This window comes from Cetorhinus maximus, chromosome 2, assembly GCF_964194155.1.
Source record: "Cetorhinus maximus chromosome 2, sCetMax3.hap1.1, whole genome shotgun sequence".
Lineage (NCBI taxonomy): Eukaryota > Metazoa > Chordata > Chondrichthyes > Lamniformes > Cetorhinidae > Cetorhinus > Cetorhinus maximus.
Window position 1 is genome coordinate 101,099,570 of NC_135880.1, and position 15,745 is coordinate 101,115,314.

Consider the following 15,745-nt stretch of genomic DNA (forward strand, 5'->3'; position numbering starts at 1 on the left):
ATAGTATAGATGTGCTTAAGGGGAAGCTAGATAAGCATTTGAGGGAGAAGGAAATGGAGAGTTATGCTGATAGTTAGATAAGGAAGGATGGGAGGAGGCTTGAATGAAGCATAAAGGCTGGCATGGATCAGTTGGGCTTTATTATTGTGTAATTCTATGGTAAAATACAAAAGTGTAGGCTTTTAGACTAGGGGAGGTTACATAATTTATTTTCCAACATGCAGTTTGAGCATCAGTATTGCTTGTTATTCCAACTAGAGAGCAATTGCATTATATTCAGTGTTGCACATTGTAGCTAGCCTTATCTCATGGAGCGGGAATACAGTAGCTAGCTGATGCCAAAGAAGGAGGATTGATGTATATTCATGCAGTTTGGATTAGCCATGAATAAAACACTACAAATTAATTAGATTAGTCAATCTACAATTCCTCTGGATAAATTGAAAGAGAATTCTATAACTTAAATAAGGCATGTTTATTTTTCCTGATGAACATTTGGAAACACTGATCAGAGAACAGCTTTCTGATCTATCTGCTTATCTTGTCACTTAATTTATATTGCTTTGTTATTGTGCAAAATAATATATATTTTTTCATAGCCAGAGCATTTTTGTTGCCCATTACAGCAATGAAGTGCTAAATTTGCCATGTTAAAGCAATTTCACAGCCTCTTTACCCAACATGGGTGCCTCTGATGGGAAGAGAGCTGTTGAGATAGTGTAAATGACCTATAAGTAGTGCAGTTGGAAGACATCAAGATCCTCCTTGGGACAGGACTTTTTGGGGACTTTGACAAAGAGAGTTGCCAATGGTGAAGCTAGATGACTCCCAAATATGGCACTTGCTTCTAGTCTACCAACAGTGGCCTACTGATGTGCTGAATCTGCTCATCCTACCCTTTGTATGGCAGTTGCTCTCATCTGCTATGGCTGGCCAGTATAAACTCCTGGAAGGACCTGCTTAGGTTGATTCATTGTTGTAATACATGCTCATTAGTAATGGGAATTATTTGCCGACAAGGGGAACTGATTCATTCACAAAAATGCTTTAATTGGAAACAACTTTGCAACGTAAGATTATTGGGTTGCCCACTTACTTTCTTTATTAACCCATTGATAAAGATACAAGGATTGGTTTAAAAGGTAACAAATGTTCGGAAAACTTGAAAAAAAGTAACAGTCTATAACATGTTAAGTTGAAGGTGTGATTTCTTGCATATCAAATCGTTCTGTTGATTCATGGAAATGATGCATTGCATTTGTTTACTACTGTACTTGGACTGACTTCAGTAGTTTTATGTTGAGAGTATTAGTCATAAGACAAATGAATGACCACAAGTTCATATCATTTTACTATATGTTCCCCTCTTGCTTCAACTTGCTCAGCGGATATAATGCCCAGTTCATGCTTGCAAGCAGGACCTAAATGGATTGTAAAAATGTGGTTACTATGTTGTTAGGCTTTCAAAATCACAAATTTAGTGGAATCACAAATAGCAAAACCATACCCTCTTGTAAGTTTCATAAATTCCTAGTGGGCAAAAAAAAACACACTTGCAGGTTATGCGGTTTTACAAAATATCTTTACCTTCTACCATTGTTCCCTCTGCTTTCCCTTTGCTGTGCGCAGCCATTTGTTGCGCTATGCAGTCCCTTTAAGATTACCGCGTGACTATGCATGCATATAACTTAAAGGGACCACTGTTGTGCATGACCTGTTTGTCTCTTGTTCAGTTGGAACAGGATTGCTGTACAGTTGCACACCCACGAAGCTTAGAGGGAACATTGCCATCTACCATGCTACGGTAGCCCTGCCTGTCTTGTCACAATTTTTACAATATTGCATTACTTATACTTCTTATGGTATTTGCAAATAAAAATTATGGGCCCAATTTTAACTCTGCGCAGGTGAATGGGCTTTGTGTGAATTAAAATCTCACCCTGTGTACCTGGAAGGTGGAAGAATGGGAGAGACTACAGATTTCATCATCCTTCCTCAACCCCCAACTCCATTTTTGGGCTACACTCTGTTGGGTTAAATGAGGTATTAAGCACCAGAATCAGACCAAACATTTTTTTACACAGCACTGTCTAGAGGTTGGTTCTGGGCTCACATTGGTGTAAACTAGCTACTATTGTGTACAATGAAGCAGTATAGCAAGTGATTGGCATAAAATGATGATGATAACAGGTGCTTGTTTTTTCCTCCAACCTACCCTCCCCTCCCCCCACTATCTTTCCTTGATCCATTCCTCCTTGCAAACTCGTTCATTTTTTAATGATGTGGCTTCCATGAGAACAGACAGAGACTCAGTCAAGGTAAGTTTCAGCTATATTTTATTCTACAAAAAGGATTAAAAAATTAGATCTGTTGATGACTTCTTGCTTTTGCCATTTTGGTTTTCAGTTATATCTTCCTATATCTTCTGATATTGCCGCAGTACCATATGTAACAAGAATACTTTGGTCAAGACAATTGCAAACATTAGCTTTAGAACAGCATCTTATAGACATTATTATGTTAGAGCTCAGGTTTCAAGAAACTGATGGTTCCTCAATGGGAAATCCATGATCACATTTCACCAGCTCTTTTCTTTTTAATGTACCACCATACTGTTGACCCATGTTGGTGGGTGAGAAGGAAATAGGTACTTGCTCTTTATGCCTTTAAGGTTGAGGCCTGGAAAATAAGGCAAGCTAGACATTTTGGAAGGTGTGCACTTAACCTTTCTTAGATTTCAATGTGCTAGTGGTGGGAGTGTATTAAGCAGCTGCTGCCAATAGCACATTTTAAAAACACCTAAAACTTATTTATTCTATTTCTAGTGTGGATTAACTGGCAAAAAGTGGCTTTTTTAATTGACAAAATTGATGTCCAAACTAAACTGCAATTACTTAAAACTGTACTTAAAATATTTTACCATAAGGTTAAGTGTAGATGTTTGACCAGAAGTGACTAAATGTGACTGCTTCTTTGAGATGTGACTTATGAAAGTGTGAATATAGTTAAAGAAGGAACTTGAATTTATAGACCACCTTATCACTGTCTTCAAGGCATCCCAAAGTTCCTTAAAACCAATTAGTTATTTTCCTGATTTAAAAAAAAAATGAAGTAGTTCTTAAGTAGGCAAATGTAGCAGCCCTTTTCCGGATACATCAATAATATGAATGACCAGCTCATCTATTTTTGATAGTTGAACTCTTTGGGGTCTCTTTGGCAGTGCACTGGAGAATTCCCTGCTCATCTGAATTTTTTTGTTTTCCTTCGTGGGATGCAAGTGTCACTTGCAAGGCCAACATTTGTTGCCATCCCTAGTTCCTCTTGAGAAGTGATGGTGAGCCGCTTTCTTGAACCACTGCACCCATCTGATGCAGATGCACCCACTGTGTTAGGAAGGGAGTTCAGGATTTAGAAAGAACAGTGATATAGTTCCTATTCAGGATGATGTGAGGCTTGGTGGGGAATTTTCAGGTGGTGGTGTTTCCATGCATCTGCTGCCCTTGTCCTTCTGGGTGGTAGTGGTCATGGGTTTGGTAGGTGCTTTTAAAGGAACCTCGGTGAGTTACTGCATGCATCTTGTATATTGCACACACTGCTACCACTGTGGATTGGTGGTGGAGGGAGTAGATGTTTAAATTGGTGGATGGGGTGCTAATCAAGCAGACTGCTTTGGCCTGGATGGTGTCGAGCTTCTTGAATACCACTGGAGTTACTGTCACTCAGGCAAATGGAGAGTATTCCATCACACTCCTGACTTGTGCCTTGTAGATGTGGACAGGTTTTAGGGAGTCAGGAGGTGAATTACTTGCACAGAATTGTTAGTCCCTGACCTACTCTTCTAGCCACAGTATTTATATGGCTAGTTCACTTCAATAGTAACCCCCAGGATGTTCATAGTGGGGGATTCAGTGATGGTAATGCCATTGTTGGAGATGGTCATTGCCTGGCACTTGTGTGGTGTGAATGTTACCTGTAACTTATCAGCCCAAGTCTGAGTGTTGTCTAGGTCTTGTTGCATATGGACATGGACTGCTTCAATACCTGAGGAATCACTAATGGTAATGAACACTGTGCAATCTTCAGCGAACATCCTTACTTCTAACCTTATTATGGAGGGAAGGTCATTGATGAAACAGATGAAGGTGGTTGAGCTGAGGACACTACCCTAAGGAACTCCTACAGCAATGTCCTGGGATTGAGATGATTGGCCTTCAGACATCACAACCATATTTGAAGATTAAAATGCAGCTTTGAAAATGGTGCTTCAGTACAATTGGAGGGCCAAAATAATTGAAAGCATAAAATTAGTGGTTCTTTTATGAGAATCAAGCTGTTTCCGATTATTGATGCATGTATTTTCTTTAGGTGGCAATTTGATCACAATTTAAATAATTCAAAATTCCTTAAATGCTTGCATTATATGTAAATTAGTTTCTAAGTAACCTCATTAGCAATTGCAATAGGATTGGAAGACTTGGATAAAAGTGGTGACTGGTATTTAAAACTAATACACTATGCTGATCTAGAAAACCAGGCCATGAAAGATAGAACTGGAACTCAATCTTTACATACTTTATAAACTTTTATTTACAGAGATACATATTGCAAACATGCTCCTCCAAACCCAATTGCCACTGTTTCAGTCTGTTCATATATGAAAAAAGCCCAGGTGAGTCCCCCAATAATATCCACCACCTGAACACAATTAAATGCTCAATCACCACACAATTATATGAAACAATTAACAGATTCCCTTCTCTCTCTTTAAATAGAGATTTTTTTGTACAGCCAAAATCTTTAAAAAAGATTAAATCTAAAAAAAACCTCTATATACTGTATGAAGCATGGTACTGAGAGATGCTCCTCCTCTTGGACTCCTAACAATTTCTTTGTGCATGTATTTGTTTTACTGAAACAATCTGACAGTTGGTGGCTTGATTTCACCCACTTAATTTTAGAGATTTCAGGAGGAATTTTCCCATAATGAAATTAAACGCAGTGGCTGGCAGTTTTGGCAGCGCCCAGCCCGCTGTCCGTAATGGTGGCAACTCGCACCTGATTCTGTGCTTGAAGCCTCATTAATTTTGCAGAGGCGCGTATCGGTCTGAATGACCTGGTAGATCGAGAGTTGATTTGTCGGCCCGCCATCAGCTGGCGGGTTCGAAGATCTGGGCACCATATTTGAAGGCCAGTCCAACACACAATCTCGCTCTCTCCAGCCCACCAGAGATGTCTGGCAGCCAGAAGAGGAAGGCCGAGCACCTGAAGAAGAAGGCAGCGCTCCGCTTCACGCACCAGGCTCTCCAGGCCTTGATCAGAGAGGTGCAGGCGCACAGGAAAGTGCTCTATCCCAGGGATGGCTGTAGGAAGCACAGCAGCCTCACCTCTCCGGCCTGGGGGACTGTTGCGGAGCAGGGCAGTGCAGCTGGAACCCGCGCCTGAAGTACCATCCAGTGCAGGAAGAGGATGAATGATCTCATCTGCTCCGTCAGGGTAAGTCATCCTTCAACTCCCTCCAATATCAAACTCTCATTATGGCATCATGCACTCAAATGACTACTCTCCTCAGGGATCTCACGCAACCATTAGTGGGGGACACATATCAACACTCGTTCTCTCACTGAGACGTTCATATCACCACCATCCTATCTGTCATGTAGCTCACACTCCATCCTCTGGCCCTTCTGGGGAGGGCTTACCACACACAGGGAACATGCATCTCATCCAACCTCTGCTCCATCCCTTCTCATCACCTGCCTTTCTTTCTTCTTCGTACAGGCCAAGTTGGTGCAGAACAGGCACGAGAGAGTGCAGACCGGGGGAAGGGACACCATCGCTGTCACTGAATTTGAGGAGGCTGCAGCCAATCTGGTTGGGGAGGACAGGGATCGCTCCTGTGGGGAAGTGGAGATTGGCCTGTCCCACCAACCCAGTATGGATCACAGCTCCATCGCTTCATTAAACCCTGACATCTACAGTGAGTCACATGCAGCCTTATCTAGCTCATGCTCAAGCTCATTAGCTGAAACTCTGTTTTGTATTTTCTAGGCAGCATCAGATTGAGGCCCCCAAGCCAGTCCAGCACCACCAATGCAAGATCCCAGACTTTATCTGAGGAGGAAGCTCTGAAAGAACTGTCACGGTACTCACATGCACCCTCCACCAGCTCAGAGACACAAATGTCATTTGGGCACAGCTGTAGATTAGACTCAGGCAAACTTTCTGGGGAACACCTCACTGATATGTCCCTGCAGCAGTCAGAGGCAGGGACAGCTCAGGTCTCCGGCACTCAGAGGGCTGCTGGAGATCAGCCACCCGCTCAGTCTGAGCCAGGTGATGAGCCTCTGGGAGCAGCCGTCAATCAATGCTGGAGATACAACGACAAGCGGTGGAACATCAGGCAGAGATTTGGCAGTCACTCAGCAGACTAGAGCGAAGGATGGAGGAGTGTGTTTGCGTTCTGTCTGATGTCGTGACTCTGACATGTGAGCGTTTCAAAGTAACCATGAGAAGGCTGGCAACCACCATGGAGACCTTGGTCCAGCAAGCCTTGCCGAATTTATGCTCGGCCCTGCACTCCATGGCCACACACACCCTGGTGTGCACCATCAAGATGTAGGCGACACTGGGATGAGGGACCTTGACCACCCACCTCTCCAGGTGCACCATTTCCTGCAGGAGTCAGGGCGGGGCCCTCAGGCATCCACAGGGAGGATGAGAGTAGGCCAGACACACCGGGGGCCTCCTCTCAGGACACTCCAAGGGTGTGCAGCTGCTCACAGCTCCCTCTGCCTGTGACACCATCCACTCCAGCTTCTCAGGCTACTGAGTTGAAAGCAGATGGCATTGAGGGCTTGGAGAGATGTGGTCATATTCCCTCAGTTGACTTTATTCTTGTTCATGCTGTGGCTCCGCTTGACCCTGTCCTTTCTGGTGGAGCTGCGTGTGGAGTCGCTTCCTCCTCCTAGGACCCTAACAAAGGCAGCATTGAGCCCTAGATCCATATGTGCTTTGGCCTTCTATACGAAAGGAAACATTGAAGACATTAATGATTCAAATGGCAAGAAAGTGAAGCTCAGAAGATGACACGTTTGGAGACTGTAAGGATCCACAGTTTTTCCTGCCCTACTTGCATGGTGGCTGATGCTGCCTTGTCCCTGAGGCACGAGTACACACATCGAGGTGACCAAGTTGGCATCGCAGATGTAACATCTTGAGCCCTGCATGGGATGCTCATGTTTAGGTGAGATGAGTGACCCAACCTAGTCTGTGCACCGATCTCGGATGTGGTATATTAATGGCCAATCAGTTGCTCATGGTCAATGAGTGGATGCCTTTTGGCCCATTAGGAGTGTCACATCTGGTGAACATGTGACAGGCCTTCATTGATGGAATGCCATATATGATACAGCTGTGCCTCCTTCACTATTTCCGCATTCCCAAATTCTACATTCCTATGTGTTACTCTTGAGATGCAGTGACTGTGATGTGAAGCCACTGAGTTCTGAGTAGCCTTTTAACAGTGCTGATGAAGCCATTGGCATTAAGTGGCTTTCATTGCAAGGAGGTATTCCTTCTTTCTTTCTAAGCAGACTCCTGCTCACTCTTGTGGCAACAAGAGGTTAGAGGGTGACCCAGAAAGGCCCTCATAGTGTTAGCTTTTTCCTCTCACTGCCATTCCACCACCTTCCCTCCCTGTTGCCCCCATCGTGTTCGTCAACCTGACCCTCGCCTCACAGCCCACCCCTGGTTGAAGTGCTAGTTTTTGAAAGTGGAAGCCCGCATGAGTACCACAGCACAGTGATGTTCCTTGGGACAATGAAAGTAAAGAGAAGGAGCTGTCCAACCTTTCAGCCCCAACAGAGTGGCGTTCATCGCAACAAGACTGGCACAACACTTTAGCAGGTACATTCCACTCACCTCGAAGTTACCAGCGAACTGAGGTCTGACTTGTGCACACCACCCTTTTTCAAACGGATTTGAAGCCGATGTAATTGCCCGCTGGCAGATTGGAAGGCATGGCAAGATTTCGACGAACAGCTGTTTTAATGAGCATTCATGACATGCTAATGAATGCAAATGGCGTTCACACCACTGGTCAGTGGGATAGCTGACCCGCCATGAACACACCGTCGGGAAAATTGTGACTTGTTTTTACAACGGCGGATTTGCAACTTTTTGGCCTGTCGCTGGATTTTCCACTCCTGCCCGCCACGAAACCTGCTGCGGGAGGGATGGGAAAATTGCGGCCTTCCTTTCTCTTTGTTTCAAGCTGCCAATGTCAATCTGTAACCTTTTCCCACTCATTCTTTTCGTAGAGCATAAATTAATCATGGCTGACAATTTCCACTTGCTTTCTGCCAATTTTTCACCAGGAGTTTTAGTTTTATGTCTGATTTTAAAAGAAATTACCAACCTTCAACTTCAGGCAACCATTCTCTGCTACCAAGCTCTGAACAATGAGGTCAGGTAGTGAGGAAAGAAACGGAATCTAATCTTTCCACATTTTATGAACTTTTATTTACAGAAATAAGTATTACAAAAATGCACCTCCAAAACCAACCGTTACAATTTCAGTCTATTATATATTATATTATATATGAGCCCAGGTGAATCCCCAATTAATGCCCATCAATACCTTCGATTACTATTCAGTTAATACACACCTCTAATTATATTTTTTGTGCAAATGTAGCTTTAGACAATGTTATATCTTTTAAAAAATAATTGAAATTTTAAAAGTTGTGATATTGCTTAAAAGTTCCACGTAGAATTTCTTTCCATGCTCCGCATTCCCAAAATATATTGAGCTAAAAATTCATCCACACCATGCCCACAGCCTGCCCCCACCCATTGTGGTGGAGGTAGGCAGCACACAAATTTCATGCAGCCACCTTGTTATTTGATTGCAGCATAGATATGAGTGCCTTCCATGCTGCTGGCTGCCCCTGCATTCAGCAGGGAGCTGAGCAGCATGAGTTAATAGCAGCTGGTGCAGCCAGCCACCTGATCTTAGAGGTGGTCTGTCCCTCTTAATGGAAAGCTGCGCAGAATTACAGGAGGTTGCTGCTGAATACGAATGCTATAATTGTGAACAAGGAAAATGGAATACTTGGACAGAGACAGGGTTCCAGGGTCAAATATACAGCTCTGGAAGGCTTAGCGATGGAGGTGGACAGGAGTACAGACACTGTGACTCAGCCGGGCTGGGGGGAAAGATTTAAGTGGCACCAGGAGACCCCCAGGAATCACACTTAAGACTGGGACCATGTCAATTTCTGGCGCCTGGGCCCAAGGAACTGTCAGCAGTGTCATAAGAAGTCTAATGACCTTATCTGGATGGTCAAGGTCAGTGAATGCATCTTCACATGTCATCTCCTACCCATTGATCCACCAGCTTCTCACATTGCTCAGAGTACCACACCCCACTTCACTCAGGCCATGGCTCTCAGGACTCACACCTAATATTCAGATACTTCAATTCGTCCTCACACACCTGCCATTGCTGCCAGCATTAAACCCACCGCTTTGTTGCCTTCATATACCTCTAGCTATGGGAGGTACATTACCCGAATACAGTGCTGCACAATCTTCTTCATTTTTCCCTTTTTCTTTCAGGACAAGGTGGCACAAACTTGAAGGGCTGTAGAGCAGAATGAGCGGGGGACAAGGACACCTACATCTCTTTATACCTACGGAGGAAATTATTCTCTACATCATGGGAAAACCTGTGGAATTGGGATGACGGCACGTTACTACCTTATGGCTCTTCTCAACCCCCAGCTCACCCTAATCCTGCTATCTGGCATGATGAGGAAGTTGCAGATGGCATGACCCCAGGCATCTTGCTATCCACCCCAATCTTCCACTTTATTGATTTTCTGCATTCAAGCATCTTAGAACTGTTGCATATTCAGCCTCAGCACACCCAGGCGGAAGAGAGAGAGTAAAAGCACAGCGCTGATTAAGAAGCCACATCATTTGCTCTGACACTCAAAGTCACCAGCTTAGATACCGGCACTAAAGTACCTTGGAGGCAAGTATAGAGTTGGGATCAGCACATGGTTTGTCAGCTGCAACCAGGCCAGGAGTAAAGGATGGCTCATTTGCCAGTTCTCTGGTGGGCATGATCACAGACAGATTCTGTTACAGGTGATTTGGACGTGTCCTCAGTGAGATCAAATCAAGGAAATCACTGATAAGCCTGCAGACCTATAGACTGGTCTACCAGGCAGCCTTCTGTCACTGTCCTGGAGAATTAAAAAGAAAGGAAATACTTGCATTTATATAGTACTTTTCACGATCACGCCATCTCCATGCACTTTATAGCCAATAAATTACTTTTGAAGTGCAGTCACCATTGTAATGTAGGAAACACAGCAGCCAATTTGCGCACAGCAAGCTCCCACAAACAGCAATGTGATTACAACCAGATAATCTGTTTTCTGTGATGTTGTTTGAAGGATAAATATTGGCCCAGACCAGGGATAACTCCCTAGCTCTTCTTCGAAATAGTGCCATGGGATCTTTTACAAACACTGGAGCAGACAGATGGGGCCTTGGTTTAACGTTTCATCTGAAAAACATCACTTCCAACAGTGCAGTGCTCCTTCAGGCCTGCACTGGAGTGTCAGCTTGATTTTTGCACTTCAGCCCTGGATTGTGACTTGGAGGTGAGAGTACCACCTATTGAGCCATGGCTGACATATTTAATGAGTCCAGCTTCAGGTTGGCAGAGGAAATCATGCAGAGTTTCCCCTCTTTGCAGCCTCTGCTCCACCTCCCTGTTGTGTTGCAGACCCAGAGGCACTGCAAGTGAAGCCCCCATACCTGTTGCAGCCTTTTGTGTGGACAGGTCACCAAATCTTCTGTCCTCTCTGTAAGGATGCAGCAGTAAGTACTCTTGGCTAAATCCAGAAACTCATCACAAAAGCTTGATAATACTTCCAGAGATTCCAGTGAAAGAAACTAGCTGTTTGGTGAGTACCTGATAAGTGGTTAAGGTCTATTACTAAGGTTTAAGATAATAAATGAACTGGTGGTAAGGTTACTAAAATATATTAAAAAAGGAAAATAACTAATTGAATAAAATAGTTAAGTTGTTAATTAAAATGCATTATAATGGCCGGATAGGTGATGTGTCATGGCTACAAATTGTGGCATTCCCTGGATGCTACTGTGATCCAGGGCAAACACATCTGTAGTAAGTGTTTGCAGCTTGAAGAGTTTCAGCATCAAAAGAATCCTCGCAGGCCCCAGCGAAGTCTACATCCAGCATATTCAAGGAGGCCACGCCCCCTCCCCTTTTTTACAACACTTGCTTAAGTTTAAAGGGCCAGGTAATTGACAGGCTGGGGTAGGTAAGTGTCTAAGGTAAGAAGATAGGATTTGGGGATTGGGGGTGTCCCGAGGTAGGGTTGGGTTGGGGGGGGCGGGGTGCGTGGGGTGTCCCGAGGTCGGGGGTGGGGTGTCCCGAGGTCAGCGGGGGGGGTGATGGGGGGCTGGGGTTGTTAGAGGTCGGGGTGGGGGGGGTGGAGGGGGAGTCTTGTTGGGGTGGAGGGATATGAGGGAGTCCCGTGGGATGGGTCTGGGTCTTTACAATAGTTACCCAGAAGTTAGAAGAGGTTTTGATTCCTCTAACTTTTTCTGGGTAACTATCGCTGTAACCCTGGCGGAACCATTGAAGTTTGCGATTTAAATCGCATTTTCAGATGGTTCCCAGCACAGCTGTCCAGAGGAAGTTAGCACTTCTGGGCCATTGCTGCACAAACTCTTGCCTGGGAACTTGCCAGAGTGATTCCCCAGTGCATCTTTGGGGTACCCCCCAAATCTCACGCTAGGGAGCGCAGAAGTTATGGGCCATTATTATAGACATTATAACAGGGAACGTAGATAAATTCAACGTAATTAGGCAGTGTCGCCATGGTTTTGTGAGAGGGAAATCATGTTTAACCAATTTATTGGAGTTCTTTGAAGAAGTAACATCTGCTGTGGATAAAGGGGAATTGGTGGATGTACTGTACTTAGATTTCCAGATGGCATTTGATAAGGTGTTACATCAAAGATTATTGTGGAAAATAAAAGCTCATGGTGTATGTAGCAGCTTGAATAGAAGATTGGCTAGCTAACAGGAAACAGAGACTAGGCGTAAATGGGCCATTTTCTGGTTGGCAAGATGTAATGAGTGATGTGCCACAGGGATCAGTGCTGGGGCCTCAACCTTTTACAATTTATATAAATGACTTGGATGAAGGGGTCAAAGGTATAGTTGCTAAATTTGCTGATGGTACAAAAGTAGGTAGGAAAGTAGGTTGTGAAGAGGAAATAAGGGCCAGAATTTTCCAGCACCTCACGCTGGCGAGATCTTCCGGTCCCGCCGATGTGAATGGAGATTTCAGTAGCTCACAGGTGCCTGCTGTGGGGGTGCTGGAAAATTCTGGCCAAGGAGGCTACAAAGGGATATAAATAGGTTAAGTGACTGGGCAACGATTTGGCAAATAGAGTATAATGTGCAAAAATGTGAAATTGTCCATTTTGGCAGGAAGAATAAAAAAGCATATTATCTAAATGGTGAGAGATTGAAGAACTCTGAGATGCAGAGGGACCTGGGTGTCCTAATGCATGAATTGTAAAAGGTTAGTATGCAGGTACAGCAAGTAATTAGGAAAGCTAATGGAATGGTATCATTTATTGCAAGGGGAATTGTATACAAGAGTACAGAGGTTATACAGGGCATTGGTGAGACCACACCTGGAGTACTGTGTACAGTATTGGTCTCCTTATTTAAAGAAGGATTCAAATGCATTGGAAGCAGTTCAGAGGAGGTTTTCAAGACTAATACCTGGAATGGTTGGGTTGTCTTATGAGGAAAGGTTGGACAGGCTAAACTTGTAGCTGTTGGAGTTTAGAAGAGTAAGAGGCAACTTTATTGAATCATATAAGACCCTGAGGGGCCTTGACAGGGTGGATGCGGAAAGGATGCTTCCTCTTGTGGGAGAATCTAGAACTAGGGCTTACTGTTTAAAAATAAGGGGTCGCCTATTTAAGACAGAGATGAGGACATTTTCTTTTCTCTGAGGGTCGTGCATCTTTGGAACTCACTTCCTCAAAAGGCAGTGGAAGCAGAGTCTTTGAATATTTTTAAGGCAGAGGTAGATAGATTCTTGATAAGCAAGGGGGTGAAATATTATTAGGGGTAGGTTGGAATACGAAGACGAGCTTACAAATCAGATCAGCCATGATCTTGTTGAATGGTGGAGCAGACTTGAGGGGCTGAGTGGCCTCCTCTTGCTCCTAATTCATATGTTCGTATGCAATAGCAGAAATTATTAAAAATGACGTTACGCAGAGGGCCTTACATCAGCCTATAGGGGTGTGTGGCGTTTTGGTCGAACCGTTTCAGCTGCTTCTGGAGTTCACAAGGGACACCTGTACAAGTGCCCTTCTCAACATGGTGTGCTATGCAGGTTGTATTGAAAGCGGTTGATGGTGCAACGCAATCTCCCAGGAGAGCGGTCGGCTTCCTTATTGCCGTCTTCAGTACTGCTCCAGTTCTAAATTCTACGCCCATTTTTTCCTTTCTCTCAGAAGAGCTGAATCATATTAGATACAGTTCCATGAGGAAGAAACAAAAACTGGGATTAATTTAGCTCCAAGTAGAAAACAAAGCTCATTTTATGGTTAAAAAGAAAATATTTTTGGTATTAGAAGTTTAGAGACTCATCAGAATGATTTATTTTAGGATGAAAAGCTTACTGCCAGCATTTCAAGATACAATAGCTTGCTAATTTCCTTAAATGTTTTCAGCAATGCACAAAGTAGCAGTTAGTCTCTTGTATTGATTTGTCGTCTCTTAAGTGGTTCTGTGTAGGAGAGGCCTTTTATGATTTTATACCATGTGACTAGTACTGATGTCTAACTGCCAGAATGTGACAATTCCCAGCAGCTGCAATTTGTATCCTTGTATAAGATAATTTATTTGTGCAGGATAATACTCTTTAACATTTAACAGGTAATAAACATGACATAAATTTCTTCTTGCATTTAATTTTTCCCTTTTCTCCTCTACTAATGTGCAAACAGGCATTACTCGTGCTCTAAATAATCATCAATTTTTGGCTTTTTGTCAAGGGGAAATTTCAGTGCAAATTCAAATTAATGACGCCTGAAATGTTTTATAGCGCTTTTGAAAGCCATTAATGTGCAAAGTAAAGGATATGTTGGCAACAATTAGTGTGGGATATAATATGAACGAGTTAAGTTTTCTGTTGTACTGATGATATGATGAACCATTTAAAAAAATACTCTTGCAGGATATAAGTTGCTTTTCTCACAACACAAACCAGTACAACCTCTGGACAATAAAAGGGTTACAGAAGGAAAGCTAACGTTAACCTATTATTGGGTTATTTTATTCATGACTTTAGGTGTGATTTAAAGTGGGTCTTTCTTAATTTTACATTTGATGTCATGAAACTAATTTCCTACACAAAAATTATAATGGTCAATGACCATAATTATTTTCTCTTCCTACTGCACAATACAGTGGTTTACAATTCTGTAAAGTGCCCACAAAAAAACTCTTCATTAAAGTCAAAAGCTCGCATTTTCAGAGGGTTGGCCCATTACCCTCTTATCATTGTTTATATTCAGTGACTAAAAATGTTGATATTTAATTCTTAAAACAATGTGCTTTTTTTTTACAAAGCTCGCAATGTTTTCAGGCTTTGAATTCACGTATGCTTTATAAACGAGTGTGTGCTCTAGAGCCAGTGTTGGCTGTGCTAACCCTATAAAAGAAAAACTTCACAAATATATATTTAAGAATAGCGTATAAGAGAAATGTCTCTATATATCAGAAAAAAGGACAAATGCATAAAAGCTCAGCATAAAACAGTTGCTAGACACTGTTACTTTAAAATTAAAAGTTTATATATTTAACTCCTCCCACACTCTTGTTGTTTAGTCCTTTTTTAAAGAGATATTTTCACCCTGCTGCTGAAGAAGTGAATTGAGCAATTATGATAATAGGCTAATCTAAACTGTAATGATGGCAATAATTGTTTTAAAATTCAATAGTAATCTTGAGTTTAAATGGTGCTACTCCAGTGACATTGTGAATGGAGAAGTGCTCTCGGAAGAGGGAATTCTGCTTACAGGGGTTGTTGCTTGCCAGCACCTCTGAGGAACTAAATAGGTTACAAGGGTGGCTGAGATAGACGAGAACATTTAGGATTAATCAATTAGGATTATCATACTTTACAATTAATATGCCATTTTGGTGTTAATATTTGCAAATTCATGTTGGAAGCTTGAGGTTAACCCTTCTTGTTCCCATCATTGTCAGAAATCACAACATAGAAAATTGTCCTCTCAGTATTATTTTAAAATGGATAGCTATTCCCTAATTCATGTTATGCTGTCCGATGCAACTTTTAAATCTGCAATCTAAATGGATAGGTCGGTTTATAAGTTTTATGGACATTGTCTATGGTGATAATTATAGATTTTGGGCGCTTAGCATCTTTGATAATTGTACAATAGCAAACAATCATAAAATGGTTACAGCACACAAGGAGGCCATTTGACCTGTCGTGTCTCTGCTGGCTTTTTCTCACATTATGCACAGTCTCTATCCTAAGGTTTGTGTTATTGATGGCCTTTGTCCTGTTATTTGGCCCTGTTACCCTCTGAATTACATTTTTAGTGAATTAAACAATTGGGCACTAGAGATCGTTTTTGTGTT

General features: G+C 42.7%; 1 protein-coding gene across 6 annotated transcripts in view; it reads left to right on the top strand.

The window, feature by feature from the left end:
• The window catches only part of LOC144696310 (transducin-like enhancer protein 4), a 213,037-nt gene that overhangs the window by 127,939 nt on the left and 69,353 nt on the right, over window positions 1-15,745 (top strand). For all 6 annotated transcript variants that reach the window (XM_078567535.1, XM_078567547.1, XM_078567540.1 and 3 more), the window contains one exon: window positions 2,302-2,318. In XM_078567535.1, coding sequence (XP_078423661.1) covers window positions 2,302-2,318 — 17 coding nt within the window. The remainder of the gene's footprint in view (window positions 1-2,301; window positions 2,319-15,745) is intronic.